Source organism: Geotrypetes seraphini, chromosome 8, assembly GCF_902459505.1.
Source record: "Geotrypetes seraphini chromosome 8, aGeoSer1.1, whole genome shotgun sequence".
NCBI classification, from domain to species: domain Eukaryota; kingdom Metazoa; phylum Chordata; class Amphibia; order Gymnophiona; family Dermophiidae; genus Geotrypetes; species Geotrypetes seraphini.
The window spans coordinates 38,337,441-38,351,276 of record NC_047091.1 but is presented as its reverse complement, the minus strand read 5'-3'; the positions used below and the strand labels follow the sequence as shown (position 1 = coordinate 38,351,276).

The following is a 13,836-nucleotide window of genomic DNA, read 5'->3' as shown; positions in this document are numbered from 1 at the left end:
CTGGGACCTTAACAATTCTACCACAGTAACAACTTGGACCTAGGAGTGGCTTACTATGCATACCTTTCATCCATCTCATCAAACTGCTGTTGCCTGATATTACACTTGCATGCTGCTTTCCTGGACTGTGCAATAAAAATCTTATACCATTTTTCACATTGTGCTTATTTATATTGAGTAGCAGCTGGGCATTAGTGTTTACTTAATAAGCACCACTTCAGCTATTTGGTCACATTGACCTTTGTCTTATCTAGTGTTCCACGAGGCCCAGGCTGCACGGGGGGGGGGGGGGGGAATGGAAAACAGGGTAGCTGGCATGTCTCCTGCCTCACAGCCTGCAACCAGCATAATATTTGAGAACATAAGATTAGATGAGAGGTGGAGAGGATGAACCAGGTATCTTAACTTGGTGGCTTCTTTCAGTCAGTTTCCTACCCTGACAGCTTGAAATATGCTGAACTGCAGCTGATTTGGCATGCTTCAGGCACTTCGTTACGGAACCCCAAGCGAGCTGATACTACTACCCAAAGGATACTTAAACAGCACAGTATAATCCAATTAGAATTGCTATGATTTTATGGCTGATTCTATAGCACAGGGTTAGAATGAAGGTTGGGGTATGAGCCTGGTCTGGGTTCGACTCCCTCATGTCCTTCAGCTGACAAAATACTCATTTTAATAAAAATGACAAGCTACAGACCAATCACATCTAATTTTCATCTCATACAGCACAACATTAGCAATACTAGGAGCAATCTATTCCAAAAGTTGAGTTTGCATTTGATAAAAACAGCAGTATTTGAATCCATGTTACATTTATTGAACCTGACTTGAGATTCTGGCTTTTGGGACAATGAAAGCAGTGCTTTAAGCCATTGAGCTACCAGTCTTTTGTCTCAGCTAACAGTGAAATGATAGCTAAGCAGATTTTACCTTTTACTTGTGGCATTCTACTTTGCAGGTGCACTTTGATGATGTCAAAATGAGGTCATCATTGTGCAGCTGCATACCTTCATTTGCAATGAACTAGAAGCCACATTCAGGTCTGTTCTGTGTTTTATTCTGTTTTTAAGCTTGGCCAATTGAAGTTATGGGCTTTCTGTTTGCTTTGAAGAATGAGCTGATTGTAGCAATGTTTCATGACAAAGAGTGTTATTTAGAGCAAGGAATCACTTCTAAAAACCTCTCTCAAATAACGTCTGTGGGATGCCCAGAGAAAGCTGATTGGATGACGTAAATAGCATGTATCATGATAAAGCCTTTCTGGAGCTTAAACCACGTCTATCTGAAGCCTATATGGAGCTCAAAGTCCTATGCTTTATACTTCTCACAGGAGCTAATGATACCATTGCTATACATGTTTCTGTGTAGCACAGGAGTGAAGCTTCCCCCCTTCCATGCTGATGTTTGCAGTTCAACTCCCACTCAGTACCTCTTAGTCAATCTTATACTTCTCCTTTTAAACATGGCATACTTTTATACTGTTGAAGTATACAATTCTGAAATAATGAAGAAAAAGGATATAACAGGAAAGTGAGATCTACTTTGTTCTGTCTCCTAGCAGAATTAACTGCCATTCACTACCTAGAAGGAGTAGTATAATCAAATCAGAATTGCTTTTATTGTATGGCTCATTGTCTAGCACAGCGGATTAGAGTGAAGGTTAGCATGTAAGCATGTCACTTTTTTTTTTCAATATGCACACTGATGTTCCCAGATCAGCTCCCACTGAAATTAATATATTATAAATATCCTTTTAAACATGGTATATTGTGTTTTTATTATCCTTTTAATGATGGTATACATTGGGTTAATTATGTTAAAGCTGAAATAATGATAACAAATCAGTAAAAACCACCTTTTTATATATAACATCGTAAGAACGTCTATCTGGCATCTATATGGGGTTTTTGGGAACGTGTGCCTAATACACGCCTAAGATACACTTAGCGCATTAGAGACGTCTATGCGATGCCTATATAGCGCCTAAGTAACGCTGATTGCCACTTGCGCCACAAGGACGACTAAAGCACACCTAAAGTTAGGCGCAGTTTACAGAATCGGGGCCTAAATATATATAAATATCAGTGCTCAATGCCCAATCTGCTGCATTGAAGTCACAAAGAGATTATAGAGGGACCATCATTGCGCTCATGAGTCCCTCATTTTGTTCAATTTTGATAATGACTAATATGAGCCACTATGCCATATTTCTACTTAAATTTCTCTTGAAATGCTGGACATATATATGGCACTTATCTTTAGTTGGTATTGGCTCAAAATGATGTTTCCATGTGACTTTGCATGAATCCACCACCTTATTCGTGCTTGTGTGTACGTGATCATTACTGTGTCTCCTTAACCCAGTCCTGAGTTTCGCTGCTTAGGCTTCTTCAGGAGGAGTGATTGTATGAACTCATAAGAGTCGCGCTCCCATAGGGTCGCCGCCCTGCACTGAGTTTCAGCCCTGAGTTTCAGCTGTTAGAGCACGATCACTGGTCTGCGTTCTGGTGGTACCTGTTGGTCCTGCTGTAGCTTGCGGCCTACAACCCTTAAGGAGTTGGTGGCTGGATTGTGGAAGATTTGAACCCGGCTGGTGGTTTGAGGTCCGGTGCCTGCCGGGATCCACTTCTTGCCAGCATCATCATATACCATGACTGTTGCCCGGGAGGTACATAAAGCAACTTCACTGTGGAAGACAAAAATATAAATAAAATAAATCGAAGGGAGATCACACTATTTAGCTGGATTATTGTAGTTGTCTAATTTTAAAGCTGGATTTAGGTGAAATACAAAACATTTCACAAGCAATAAATCTAGATGAACGAAAATGATCAGATATACAATCTATAAAATATAAAAGATGATTGACAACCAGGTTTAGGGGACCTACAAAACCAATTTTTTCAGTTTCATCTAAAACCAAATCTGCAGCTGAAATTTGCCACTTGGTTTTAGATGAAACCAAAGCCAAAGCTGAAACTGACCCAGCCCCCAAGTGGGAACAGCCCAAACTCCTTCCAGCAGCCTTTTGAGATTGGAGTTGAGGAGCAACTGTCCTGCCCTGTCCAGTAGACTGTTGGGGGGAGCAAACATGTGGGTCCAAGAGTGGAGGTTCCTAGTATTGGTGCAGCAGAAGAGGTAGGGGAGCTTTTAGAGCGGGTTAGTCCCGGGACGCACGGGGGGAGGGGGGGAGGGACCAAAGGTTGGAATTTGCATGGGAGATATTCATATCAGAGCATCTGAACGGTTTTGTTGTTTCTTGTTGTCTTGAAACATTGCTCTCTGTTGTTTTTTGGTTGGATTATGTATTTTTCTACTGTACAATGTTCCTTTAATAAACAATTTCCAAAAAAAAAAAAAAAAAAAGAAGAGGGAGGGAGTTGTGATTGTGGGAGTTGTGGGCTGCACAGCAGAATTTAAGTTTCAGCCAAAAATGCATCAAATTTCAGGCTGATTTCTGTGCCGAAGCCGAAACCAAAATTCTGTCGACTTCTAATTAGGTTTAATGAACACTCAAATTCCCCAGGAGTATACAGAGAAGAGGCCAGTAATTCTGGTCTACCTAAAGTTCTAGTAATAATCCAAACATCAGAGAACAAAGCAAGCAAATCTATTTAAAAGCCTCAATACAAAGCAGAGTGGTACCAGCTTTTCTAAAAAAAAAAAAAATGTTAATTTTCTAGTATCAGCATACTTATAATCAGAGTCAGACAACAGATGAGGGGAGTTATGTAATGAGTGTTACAGTCCATTAAGAACATATAAATGCAAGGCTAGCCAGTATATGCACAAAAAACTATAAAAGTTCTCTCATATTATGAAAATTGTAAATAGTAGAGAAAAATACTTCAGACCGCTACTGAAAACTCTAAACATCAAATTAGAGCTGGAGCAAAAAAAACCTTAATCCCAAATGGCCATCGCTCAACATGATATTTATGTACTAACTGTTCCAATATTCATAATATTGCTCAGAAAACTATAACCAGTTGCCAACACAGGCTCCCTGTTTTGCAACTACTGCATCAAAGGAAAACACCATGTTCCTTTTTTTTTCTCATGAAATTTTATTAAAAGTTTTATCAAAATACAAAAAAGAATAACAAACAATCAATATCAATATCAGAGTCATGAAACAACAAACGGGTAAGAACAAATATTCAGTCACAACAGGAAATTGTTAAATGCATACAATAAAAAGGTAGAAATATGTTCTGGAGTGTTTTGGTAGATATTAGGAAAGTACTCAAAAAAAAAAACAAAGAAAAACCCGGAAGGGAGGAGGAAAGGAAAGAAAAAGGAGGTTAGAGGGGGAAAGGGAAGAAAAAGTAAGAAAGTAATAGGGAGTGAAAAAAAGAAGAAAGTCCCCCAGAGGCCACAGAAAAAGAGAAGAAAAAGAGAAGAAAAGGAGAAATGGGAAAGAGAGAAATACAGTACAGGTCATTCGTAAGGCCCCACTTGAGAGTATTGTGTTCAGTTTTGGAGACCGTATCTGGCGAAGGACGTAAGAAGATTGAAGCGGTCCAGAGGAAGGCGACGAAAATGATAGGAGGCTTGCGCCAGAAGACGTATGAGGAGAGAGTGGAAGCCCTGAATATGTATACCCTAGAGGAAAGGAGGGGCAGGGGAGATATGATTCAGACGTTCAAATACTTGAACGTAGAACAAAATCTTTTCCAGAGAAAGGAAAATGGTAAAACCAGAGGACATAATTTGAGATTGAGGGGTGGTAGATTCAAGAGCAATGTTAGGAAATTCTACTTTACGGAGAGGGTGGTGGATGCCTGGAATGTGCTCCCGAGAGAGGTGGTGGAGAGGAAAACGGTGACTGAGTTCAAAGAAGCGTGGGATGAACACAGAGGATCTAGAATCAGAAAATAATATTAAGTATTGAACTAAGGCAGACTTGCATGGTCTGTGTCTGTATATGGCCGTTTGGGGGAGGATGGGCTGGAGAGGGCTTCAATGGCTGGGAGAGTTTAGATGGGCTGGAGTAGGTTTTAATGGAGATTTCGGCAGTTGGAATCTAAGCACAGTACCAGGTAGAGCTTTAGATTCTTGCCCAGAAATAGCTAAGAAGAAAAAATTAAAAAAATTTAATTTGAATCAGGTTGGGCAGACTGGATGGACCATTCGGGTCTTTATCTTCCGATATCTACTATGTTACTATGTTATGTTTTAGGATATAGAAAGTGTTAGGCATTGACTTATTGGTGATAAGGCATTAAAGAGAATTCAAATATTCACTGAAATTAGCCCATTTAACATGGACTTTAGTGGTCAGAGGCATAGTAGCAGAGATCAGCATTTCACGTTTGTGTTGTAGTAGGACAGATTGGTACCACAAGTGTACATTTAGAGAATCAAACGATTTCCAATTAGATAATATGAGTCGCAAAGCGACAATGAGAAGTGTATTGAACAGGGCATATTGAGATGCTGGTAAGTTGAGCAAAGGAGTCTCTGATTTTAATATGACTGTTGTAGGGGAAAATCTAAAGTGAAATTAAAGATTTTCTGGATAATTGACCAGACATTTGTCCCAAAATTCTGTAAGCAGGGACATTCCACAAGCATATGGAGCAGAGTATCTGGATGCAATTTACAGTTTCAGCATTTGTTAGAAGACAGTAGTCCTGAAACATGTAGTTTTTGAGGTGTCCAAGTGGCTTTGTGATGTAGGAAGAACATGGATTGCATAGAGTTGGCTGATGGAATAGTTCAGATGGTTTTAGACCAAAAAGCATCCCATTGTCTATCGTGTAGATTGCAATTTAAGTCTAGTTCCCAGGATTTTCGCAGGAGGATATGAACATCAGATTGGGAATTCAGGAGTATTTTATAAAGATGAGAAGCAACATGGCCTATGTTTAGGAGTTTGGGGAATAATGTGAGTATAGTAGGGGTTCCCATAGCTTTCATTTGTAAGACTTTAGTTTTTTTTATCATGGAGGAAAGTTGAAGCCATTGATAAAATGACGAGGCCGGAAGGGCAAATTTGTCTTGTAGTTCCGAAAATGTCAAAAGTTGTAGAGAGGGGGTACAGATGTCTGTCAAGTATTATATTCCAAGTCTGGCCCATTGAGGCCAAAATACTGGCTTCTTATTTATAAGAAAAGATGAGTTATACCAGAGGGAAATATATGTTGAGTTTCTAATGGGTGTAATTAACAATTCATCGAATTCAAGTTATCTGCAGTGGCAAAACACTGGCATTCGCAGAGAAGAAGGAGCCCCTGCGAAAGATGAGAAGACAGTCATGATCCTGAACTTTTCAATTGGATCTGGTCTAGGTAAGCTTGCAGGAGCTCGGGCAATTCAAAGACTTTGGTAGAATTATTTAGAGTAACAACCATCCGTGCTGGATACTGGAGACCATAGCGTGCGTTGAGGGATTTCAACCGCGGTCTTAATGCAAGGAAGGACTTTCTTTTTCTGGCGGTGGTTTTTGTGAGGTCAGGCACTATTAGTATCTTCGTCCTTCAATGATCAGGCTAGGGTGACTTTTGGCTGCGGTGAGAATTTGTAGAGCCTGTGGAAAGCGAAGAAATTTAGCCACCACAAGGCGTGGGGAGGGCTGATTGAGGCACATGTGAGAGGGTGCTCGATGTCCAGCTCGCAGTCCAGGTCTATATTTAATATCTTAGGTAGCCATTTTTTAAGTAATGCAGTCATGTTGGACCCCTCAATATTTTCTTTTAAGCCAATGATCCTTAAATTATTATGTCTGCTCCGATTAGCAAGATCTTCAAGGTCTTGTTCAAGCTCTTTTATACGTTTGTCAGTGAGATCTTGAAACTGAGCCAATTCTAGTGCAGCAGAGTCAGCATGAGATTCAAGTTTTTCAATTCTCAATTGAAATTGAGGTAGAGAGGAGTTGATCCCAGCTAAGTCTTCTTTTAGCTCTTTTGTAGTTTCAAAATGTTTCGTGGTCAGATCTCAGAGGGCTCTAAGTTCCTCCAGCATAACATAACTGGAGGTTGCAGATTTTTTGGAGCCACTTTTTCTGGTGTCGGCGGATCTTGTTTGGTTCTTTTTAAACTAGCAGTTGAGCTAGGAGAGGTATCCATTTTGCATGGTTTAGAGGCTGACATTTTCTTCTTTTGAAAAAGCAGTATAAAAGTCCCAAAAAAGTGAGGAAAGGTGTCTGGCAGTCAATAATCTTAGCAGGGAAGGTGGAGAGTGAGATTCACGCTTCCATCTTCTCGTGGCTCAGACACGCCTCCCAACACCATGTTCCTTAGTCACTGCACCTTCCAAAATGGTAGCCAGAGGATAAAGACCTCCAAATTTGAAGCTTGTATGTCATTACATTCCTCCCATAAAGAATACTCAACTAATCACTGGGCAATATTCACATTTAGAAAAAAATCTGTCCATTCAATCTTTCCACATAAAATATGGGACTCAACTGTTTCAAACAAATAAATCCATTTCTATTCTTGTTGCCTTAATAAGCACTTAAATAAAACTATTTAAATTGTTATTAAGGTAATGATTATTTTTCTCCTTTCAATAAAGTACAGCAGAAAAGTTGTCCAAATATGAATGATTAACCTATTAAACTGGAGATAAAAGGTGCGGGATGATTGTTCCACCGGAAGTGAGTGGCTGAATGTGCAAGTGGACCAGGTCTCCACACTGACGGGGAGAAAAGATGGCAAACTATCCCATTGATTTTTGACTCTGAGGATGTCGGCTGTCCCGAAGAGGAGAGAAATTTTGATCATGCCATTCTGCCGCGAGAGTTGGGGCGTGGAGGAGGCTGCTTTCCAGTAATCTGCTGTCCCAAAAGGAAGAAGAACTTCGTGGAGTTTTGTCGCAAGAGTTGGGGCTGTGGAGAAAGTTGCTCTCCAGCTGGTGGAGTCCGGCGCGAAACGCCAGGATAAAGAAGAATGCAGGAACAAAGGTGGGGAACAACAAGTGCGAATACGAGTGGCTCAGAGACAGAGCCAGTAGTAGCCCTGGAGTGCAGCAGCCCTTTTTTGGTGATGTGCCGCTGTGGGAGGCGGTTTCTGCTGGGACAGGAAGAGCGCAGGAGCGGAGGCATGGCCTGAGCCTTGGGAGCAGCGGGGCTGTGTCTGAGCGGTATAGAAAAGCAACAGGTAGAAGTCCTGGAGTGCGGCAGGCCTTCTTTCTCTTTAGGTGGCTTACCGCTGTGGGCGAGCAGGCCTTGGACTGCCTTCCTCCTCTCCCTGCATTGGAGATTGGCAGGCTTTCCTGGAGGAGTGCAAGATAGGAGTCGTGCCATGAAGCAGTAACCAGCTTTACTGGAGGCGAATCTATGCTGTGGATTACTGGCTGAGCTCCCTTATGGTCTCTAACTTTTTTTGCTTTGGCTGCTGCTCGGTGGGCTGCAGGAGACCAAGCCTCGACCTCGTGCCTGCCTAGCCGGAGAGGAGCGTGGGAGCCCTGCTCCGCCCCCCCCCCCCCCCGAATCCAGCAGGAGTCCAGCGACGTTAAAATCAAGCCGCACCATTGGAGCACAGCCTATTTTTGCTTTGGCTGCTGCTCGGTGGGCTGTGGGAGACCAAGCCTCGACCTCGTACCTGCCTAGCCGGAGAGGAGCGTGGGAGCCCTGCTCCGCCCCCCTCCCGAATCCAGCAGGAGTCCAGCGACGTTAAAATCAAGCCGCACCATCGGAGCACAGCCTTTTTTTGCTTTGGCTGCTGCTCGGTGGGCTGCGGGAGACCAAGCCTCGACCTCGTGCCTGCCTAGCCGGAGAGGAGCGTGGGAGCCCTGCTCCGCCCCCCCCCCCCCCGAATCCAGCAGGAGTCCAGCGACGTTAAAATCAAGCCGCACCATCGGAGCACAGCCTTTTTTTGCTTTGGCTGCTGCTCGGTGGGCTGCGGGAGACCAAGCCTCGACCTCATGCCTGCCTAGCCGGAGAGGAGCGTGAGAGCCCTGCTCCGCCCCCCCCCCCCGAATCCAGCAGGAGTCCAGCGACGTTAAAATCAAGCCGCACCATCGGAGCACAGCCTTTTTTTGCTTTGGCTGCTGCTCGGTGGGCTGCGGGAGACCAAGCCTTGACCTCGTGCCTGCCTAGCCGGAGAGGAGCGTGAGAGCCCTGCTCCGCCCCCTTCCGAATCCAGGAGGAGTCCAGCGACGTTAAAATCAAGCTGCACCAATGGCATGCTGCCATTCGGCGTGCCGTCGAAGGCGCACGTCAAAGGCGCGTGCGCCTTAGCACGCGCCTTTGCGAAGCACCTGTGCGAGGCACCGGCATAGGTGTCCCATGACTCTAACACCCAGACCCATCCATCTCAAGCCCAGCCCACTAAAAACACAGAGCCGACCACAGATCAACACTACAAGCACCAACCAGACCGAGCCACAACCGGTTCTACCCACAAACGAGCTCCTTCTCAAGGGACAACCACAACAGGACTGCCTCGCCAGACTCAAAGCCCCACGGAGCCAGACTTGATAGCCCAATTCGGATAAGTATTACTGCTGCGTTACTGTCCGATACTGTATTCCCCTTCTAGCCCATTGCATACTGTAACTGTAACACGACACAGCACTCAGCCCATTCATTCACTTAACAGCGGCCTACATTTCCTCATATTCAGTATACATAGGCCCAAATACGGTGTTGGTTTGCATTCCGCAATGTTGCATGGTTGATACTACTCTGAATTGTATTGGATCACTCTGTTGATATTACATTGCACCGTTTATTTGTTCTTTACTGGCTTATATTCTACTGTATTGCACTGGACTGTACCGATCTCTACTATACTGCTCTAGACCAAACCACAGCCATCGCGACAGGACGAGCCCTTCACAATGGCCTGGCCAAGCACAAACCGATGCACAGCACTTTACCTACTCTACCTGCTTACCACTAGGATCTGCATCGCAGACAACTCTAATGCTTCCCCCATCCCCATCCATGTCACAACATACCGATCAGCAAAACCCAAACTCCCTACCCACACTCTCCCTTACTCACAAGACCACTCTCACACCAATCCACCCACTATCCCCCCTCACCCACACAAACCAACTAAGCCCCACTCAAGAAAACCACAAACTCTAAAAAAACTGACATACACCCACTTCTCCCCAATCAACTACCCTAACCAGCAGATCTTACGCGGTTTTTACCTAAACATCAGATCAATGAGGAACAAATCGACTCTGATCAAAGATTGGCTGATCGAAACAAACCCCAATTTCGTCCTTCTTGCTGAAACCTGGTTGCTATCTGACAAAGACATCATCATTAAAGATTGTCTTCCCCCAGGATTCAAGATCCTCTCACTAGCCAGAACTTGGGGAAGAGGAGGAGGCCTGGCAATAATCTTCTAGGACCAACTAAATTGCACCACTCTCAACACAATATCTTCCCCCAATGCAGAAATTCTAACCATCTCTCTAACATCAAAACCACTGCCCTCCGCATTAACCATCACCCTATTCTACATCCCTCCAAAAAAATGGACCTTGTCCAAAGAGGACTTTGCGGAAACGCTACTAACCAACTACTAACCAACTACTAACCAACTTTAACTAGTCCTTACAACCTACTATGCGGGGACATTAACATCCATCTCGAGCAAACGGACCAATCAGAAATCTCAGATTTCTGGTCACTGCTCACTCAACTAGGCTTCGACAAACACCCCCCTATCAAAACTCATCAAAGAGGCCACCAACTAGACCTGGTGACTCTCTCCACCAAGGAACAATTCAACCACACCTTCTACTGGAAACAAGGCAAGTGGTCAGACTCTCTATGGTCTGACCACCGGTTATGCAGCTTCACCATAGGATGCCAACACAAACCCCCCAAAAATAATAAAACCAGAATCACCAAAACTCACACCACCAGAGGAAAAATCGACCCTACGGAATTTTGGTCCCACTTCGAAATCAACACTAATCCAACTGAAGAAACAGAACAACTCATGAGCACCTGGATCAAAGATAGTACCAATACACTAAATGAGATAGCCCCTCTCAAAACCCGCAGAATTAGATCCACTAACAAAGAGGGCTGGTTCGATTCAGAACTGCTGATAGCTAAGAAGGACCTCAGAAAAGCAGAAAGAATATGGCAAAAATCCGGAACCCTAGAACACAGATTGGCCTGGAGACAAAAACTAAAAAATTACAAAAACCTCACTAATGAAAAAAGGAAAAATTTTTACTCCCACAAAATTGGCAACACTAAATCCAACAGCAGTAACCTCTTCAAACTGGTCAATGACCTCTACAACATCGAGACCTTCACAAACACAAACGAAGAATCAACACTAACTTCAAACTCACTTGCAGACTACTTTAACACCAAAATCCAAAAACTAAGGTCCATACTGCCCACCATACCCAATCCCCTCGAGCAGTTCCCAATTCTCCCGGTCCCGGATTTATCTAACCCTGACCCAGGAACCAGAACAGACCTTAGCTGGAAACAATTTAAAACAATCGACTGGCACACCTTTAATACCTATTACAACAAATACTCACACACCTTCTGCAAATTGGACACATGCCCTCCGAACATCATGAAAGCTGCCCCGCTCCACTTCAAAGCTAATATGATGACATGGGTTACCTCCCTTCTATCCACAGGAAACTTCCCGTCTGAGCAAGGTCATATCATGATTACCCCAATCAAAAAAATGTGAAAGAACCACCGGATTCCCCATCCAACTACAGACCAATCGCAAGCATTCCCTTATTTACCAAAATAGCAGAAGGGTTGGTAAAGGCGGAACTTGCAGCATATCTAGAAAAATTCAACATCCTAAGTGACAGTCAATCAGGTTTCCGCGCAGATCACAGCACCGAAACCATCATAGCCTCCCTTCTTGACCACCTCCACACGCTCTTCAGCCAAGGCTCAAGTGCCCTGATAATACAACTGGACCTCAGTAGTGCCTTTGACCTGGTCGATCATACCATTCTCCTAGAATGCCTGGCACACATCGGCATTTCTGATCAGGTCCTCAACTGGTTCCAAGGATTCCTAAGAAATAGATCCTACAAGGTTTTCAAAAACAATGCCTTCTCATACAGCTGGGACAACATCTGTGGGGTCCCTCAGGGCTCCCCCCTGTCACCCACCCTGTTTAATATCTACCTAGCCTCCCTAGGTAACCTCCTACACAACCTCAAGCTCAAATTCTTTATATATGCAGATGATATCACAATTGCCATCCCTCTAACCAATTTCTCACAAGAACTACTTAACCACATCACAAATATTCTTAACCAGATTGAACTTTGGATGCTCTCGTTCAGACTGAAACTCAATCCCGACAAAACAAAATTCTTCCTAGCCACCCCCAATGACAAAATCAAAAACACCACTATTCAATTGAAAGGAATTACTTTCCCTCTTGAACCCACCCTAAAAATTCTGGAAGTCACTCTGGACAAAAATTTATCCTTAGAAAACCACACTGAACACTTGGTCAAGAAAAGCTTCTCCGTACTATGGAAACTACGCACAATAAAAAAATACTTCGACGACTCCGCTTTCCGCCTACTAGTTCAATCTTCCATCCTCAGTACTCTTGACTACTACAACATCATTTACCTAAATGCCACGAAGAAAACCACCAGGAGATTAAAATTAATCCAAAACACCGCCGTGCGTCTCATCTTCGGCCTAAAGAAATGGGAACATGTCACCCCCTTCTACCACCAACTACACTGGCTGCCATTCGATTCAAGAGTCCTTTTCAAATTTGCATGCTTTTGCTACAAATTGGTTAATGGTGCTACTCCAAGCTACATCAACCCCCACTTTAACCTCTATCACATAAACAAGAAATCCTGTAGAACTCAACTGTTCGCCTTCCCCTCGCTAAAACTCTCCCACTATAAAAGATTCATAGACAAAACCTTCGCCTACCAAGCAGCCAAGCTCAACACATGGCTGGCCCAAATGATACTCGAGGCCCCCTCCTACTTCGACTTCAGAAAATCTCTCAAAACTTATCTTTTCAGCAAACAAGACCCCCTAGCGGCTCCACCCGCTCACATTTTCCTCTCCCCCCCGCTCTCATCCCCCTTTTCAGCTCCTCTCTTCCCCGTCTTCAACAACCTCCCGCCATCCTCTGTCAATTTCGGTTTTACTTGTTACTGAATTGTTTTATTTGTTTGTAAATCTGCTTGAAAACGTAGATCCTTTTTAATTGATGTAAACCGCCTAGAACTCGCCGGGTATGGCGGTATATAAAAAATAAAATTATTATTATTATTATTATTATTAACTGTGTTGACTGTGGCTGGAAGAATTGATGAGAAGGATTATAGACTGTTTCAGCAACGCTCCAGCCCAGATTTGAGCTGTGGAGGTGGGAATCCTCTACTCCTGGTGGTCTTTGGAAGGCCTTGCTGGGGGTGCTGAGGAGAACAAGGTGGAGGAGTGGAAGCTTGGTTGCAGAAGATGAGATTGACAGGGGAAGCCCTTGAAAAACTTGTGAATAACTCTTGGAAATATGGCTAATAAAAAGGTAAGATCTGATCTTAAAATGTTTGCATACCGGGCAGAAGAGTCAGTGCAAGTGGAAGTATTAGTTCCTAAACAAAATTCAGCACAAGAAGAAGCTGAGTCAAATGTATCTGGGAAAGAAACATTAGAGACTTTAGAATCCCCCCAGCCGAATTAGTACTAGCCAGCAAAGGGGACTTACAACATTGGATGGATGATTTCACTTGCAATATTTACCTCAGATATTAAAATTAATATTGAAGGTTTACATAATAAAATGGATGAAATGACTCAGAATCTCCAGGAATTTGAAGAACATAGTACATGAACAAGAGATAACTGAAATTCAAAATCATTGTAAACAAATTGATTTGTCAATAGAG

General features: G+C 43.4%; 1 protein-coding gene across 1 annotated transcript in view; it reads right to left on the bottom strand.

Annotated features, from left to right (window-relative positions):
* Window positions 1-13,836, bottom strand: part of VASP (vasodilator stimulated phosphoprotein) — a 306,350-nt gene that overhangs the window by 192,650 nt on the left and 99,864 nt on the right. Inside the window, exon 2 of the mRNA XM_033954725.1 lies at window positions 2,518-2,689. Coding sequence (XP_033810616.1) covers window positions 2,518-2,689 — 172 coding nt within the window. The remainder of the gene's footprint in view (window positions 1-2,517; window positions 2,690-13,836) is intronic.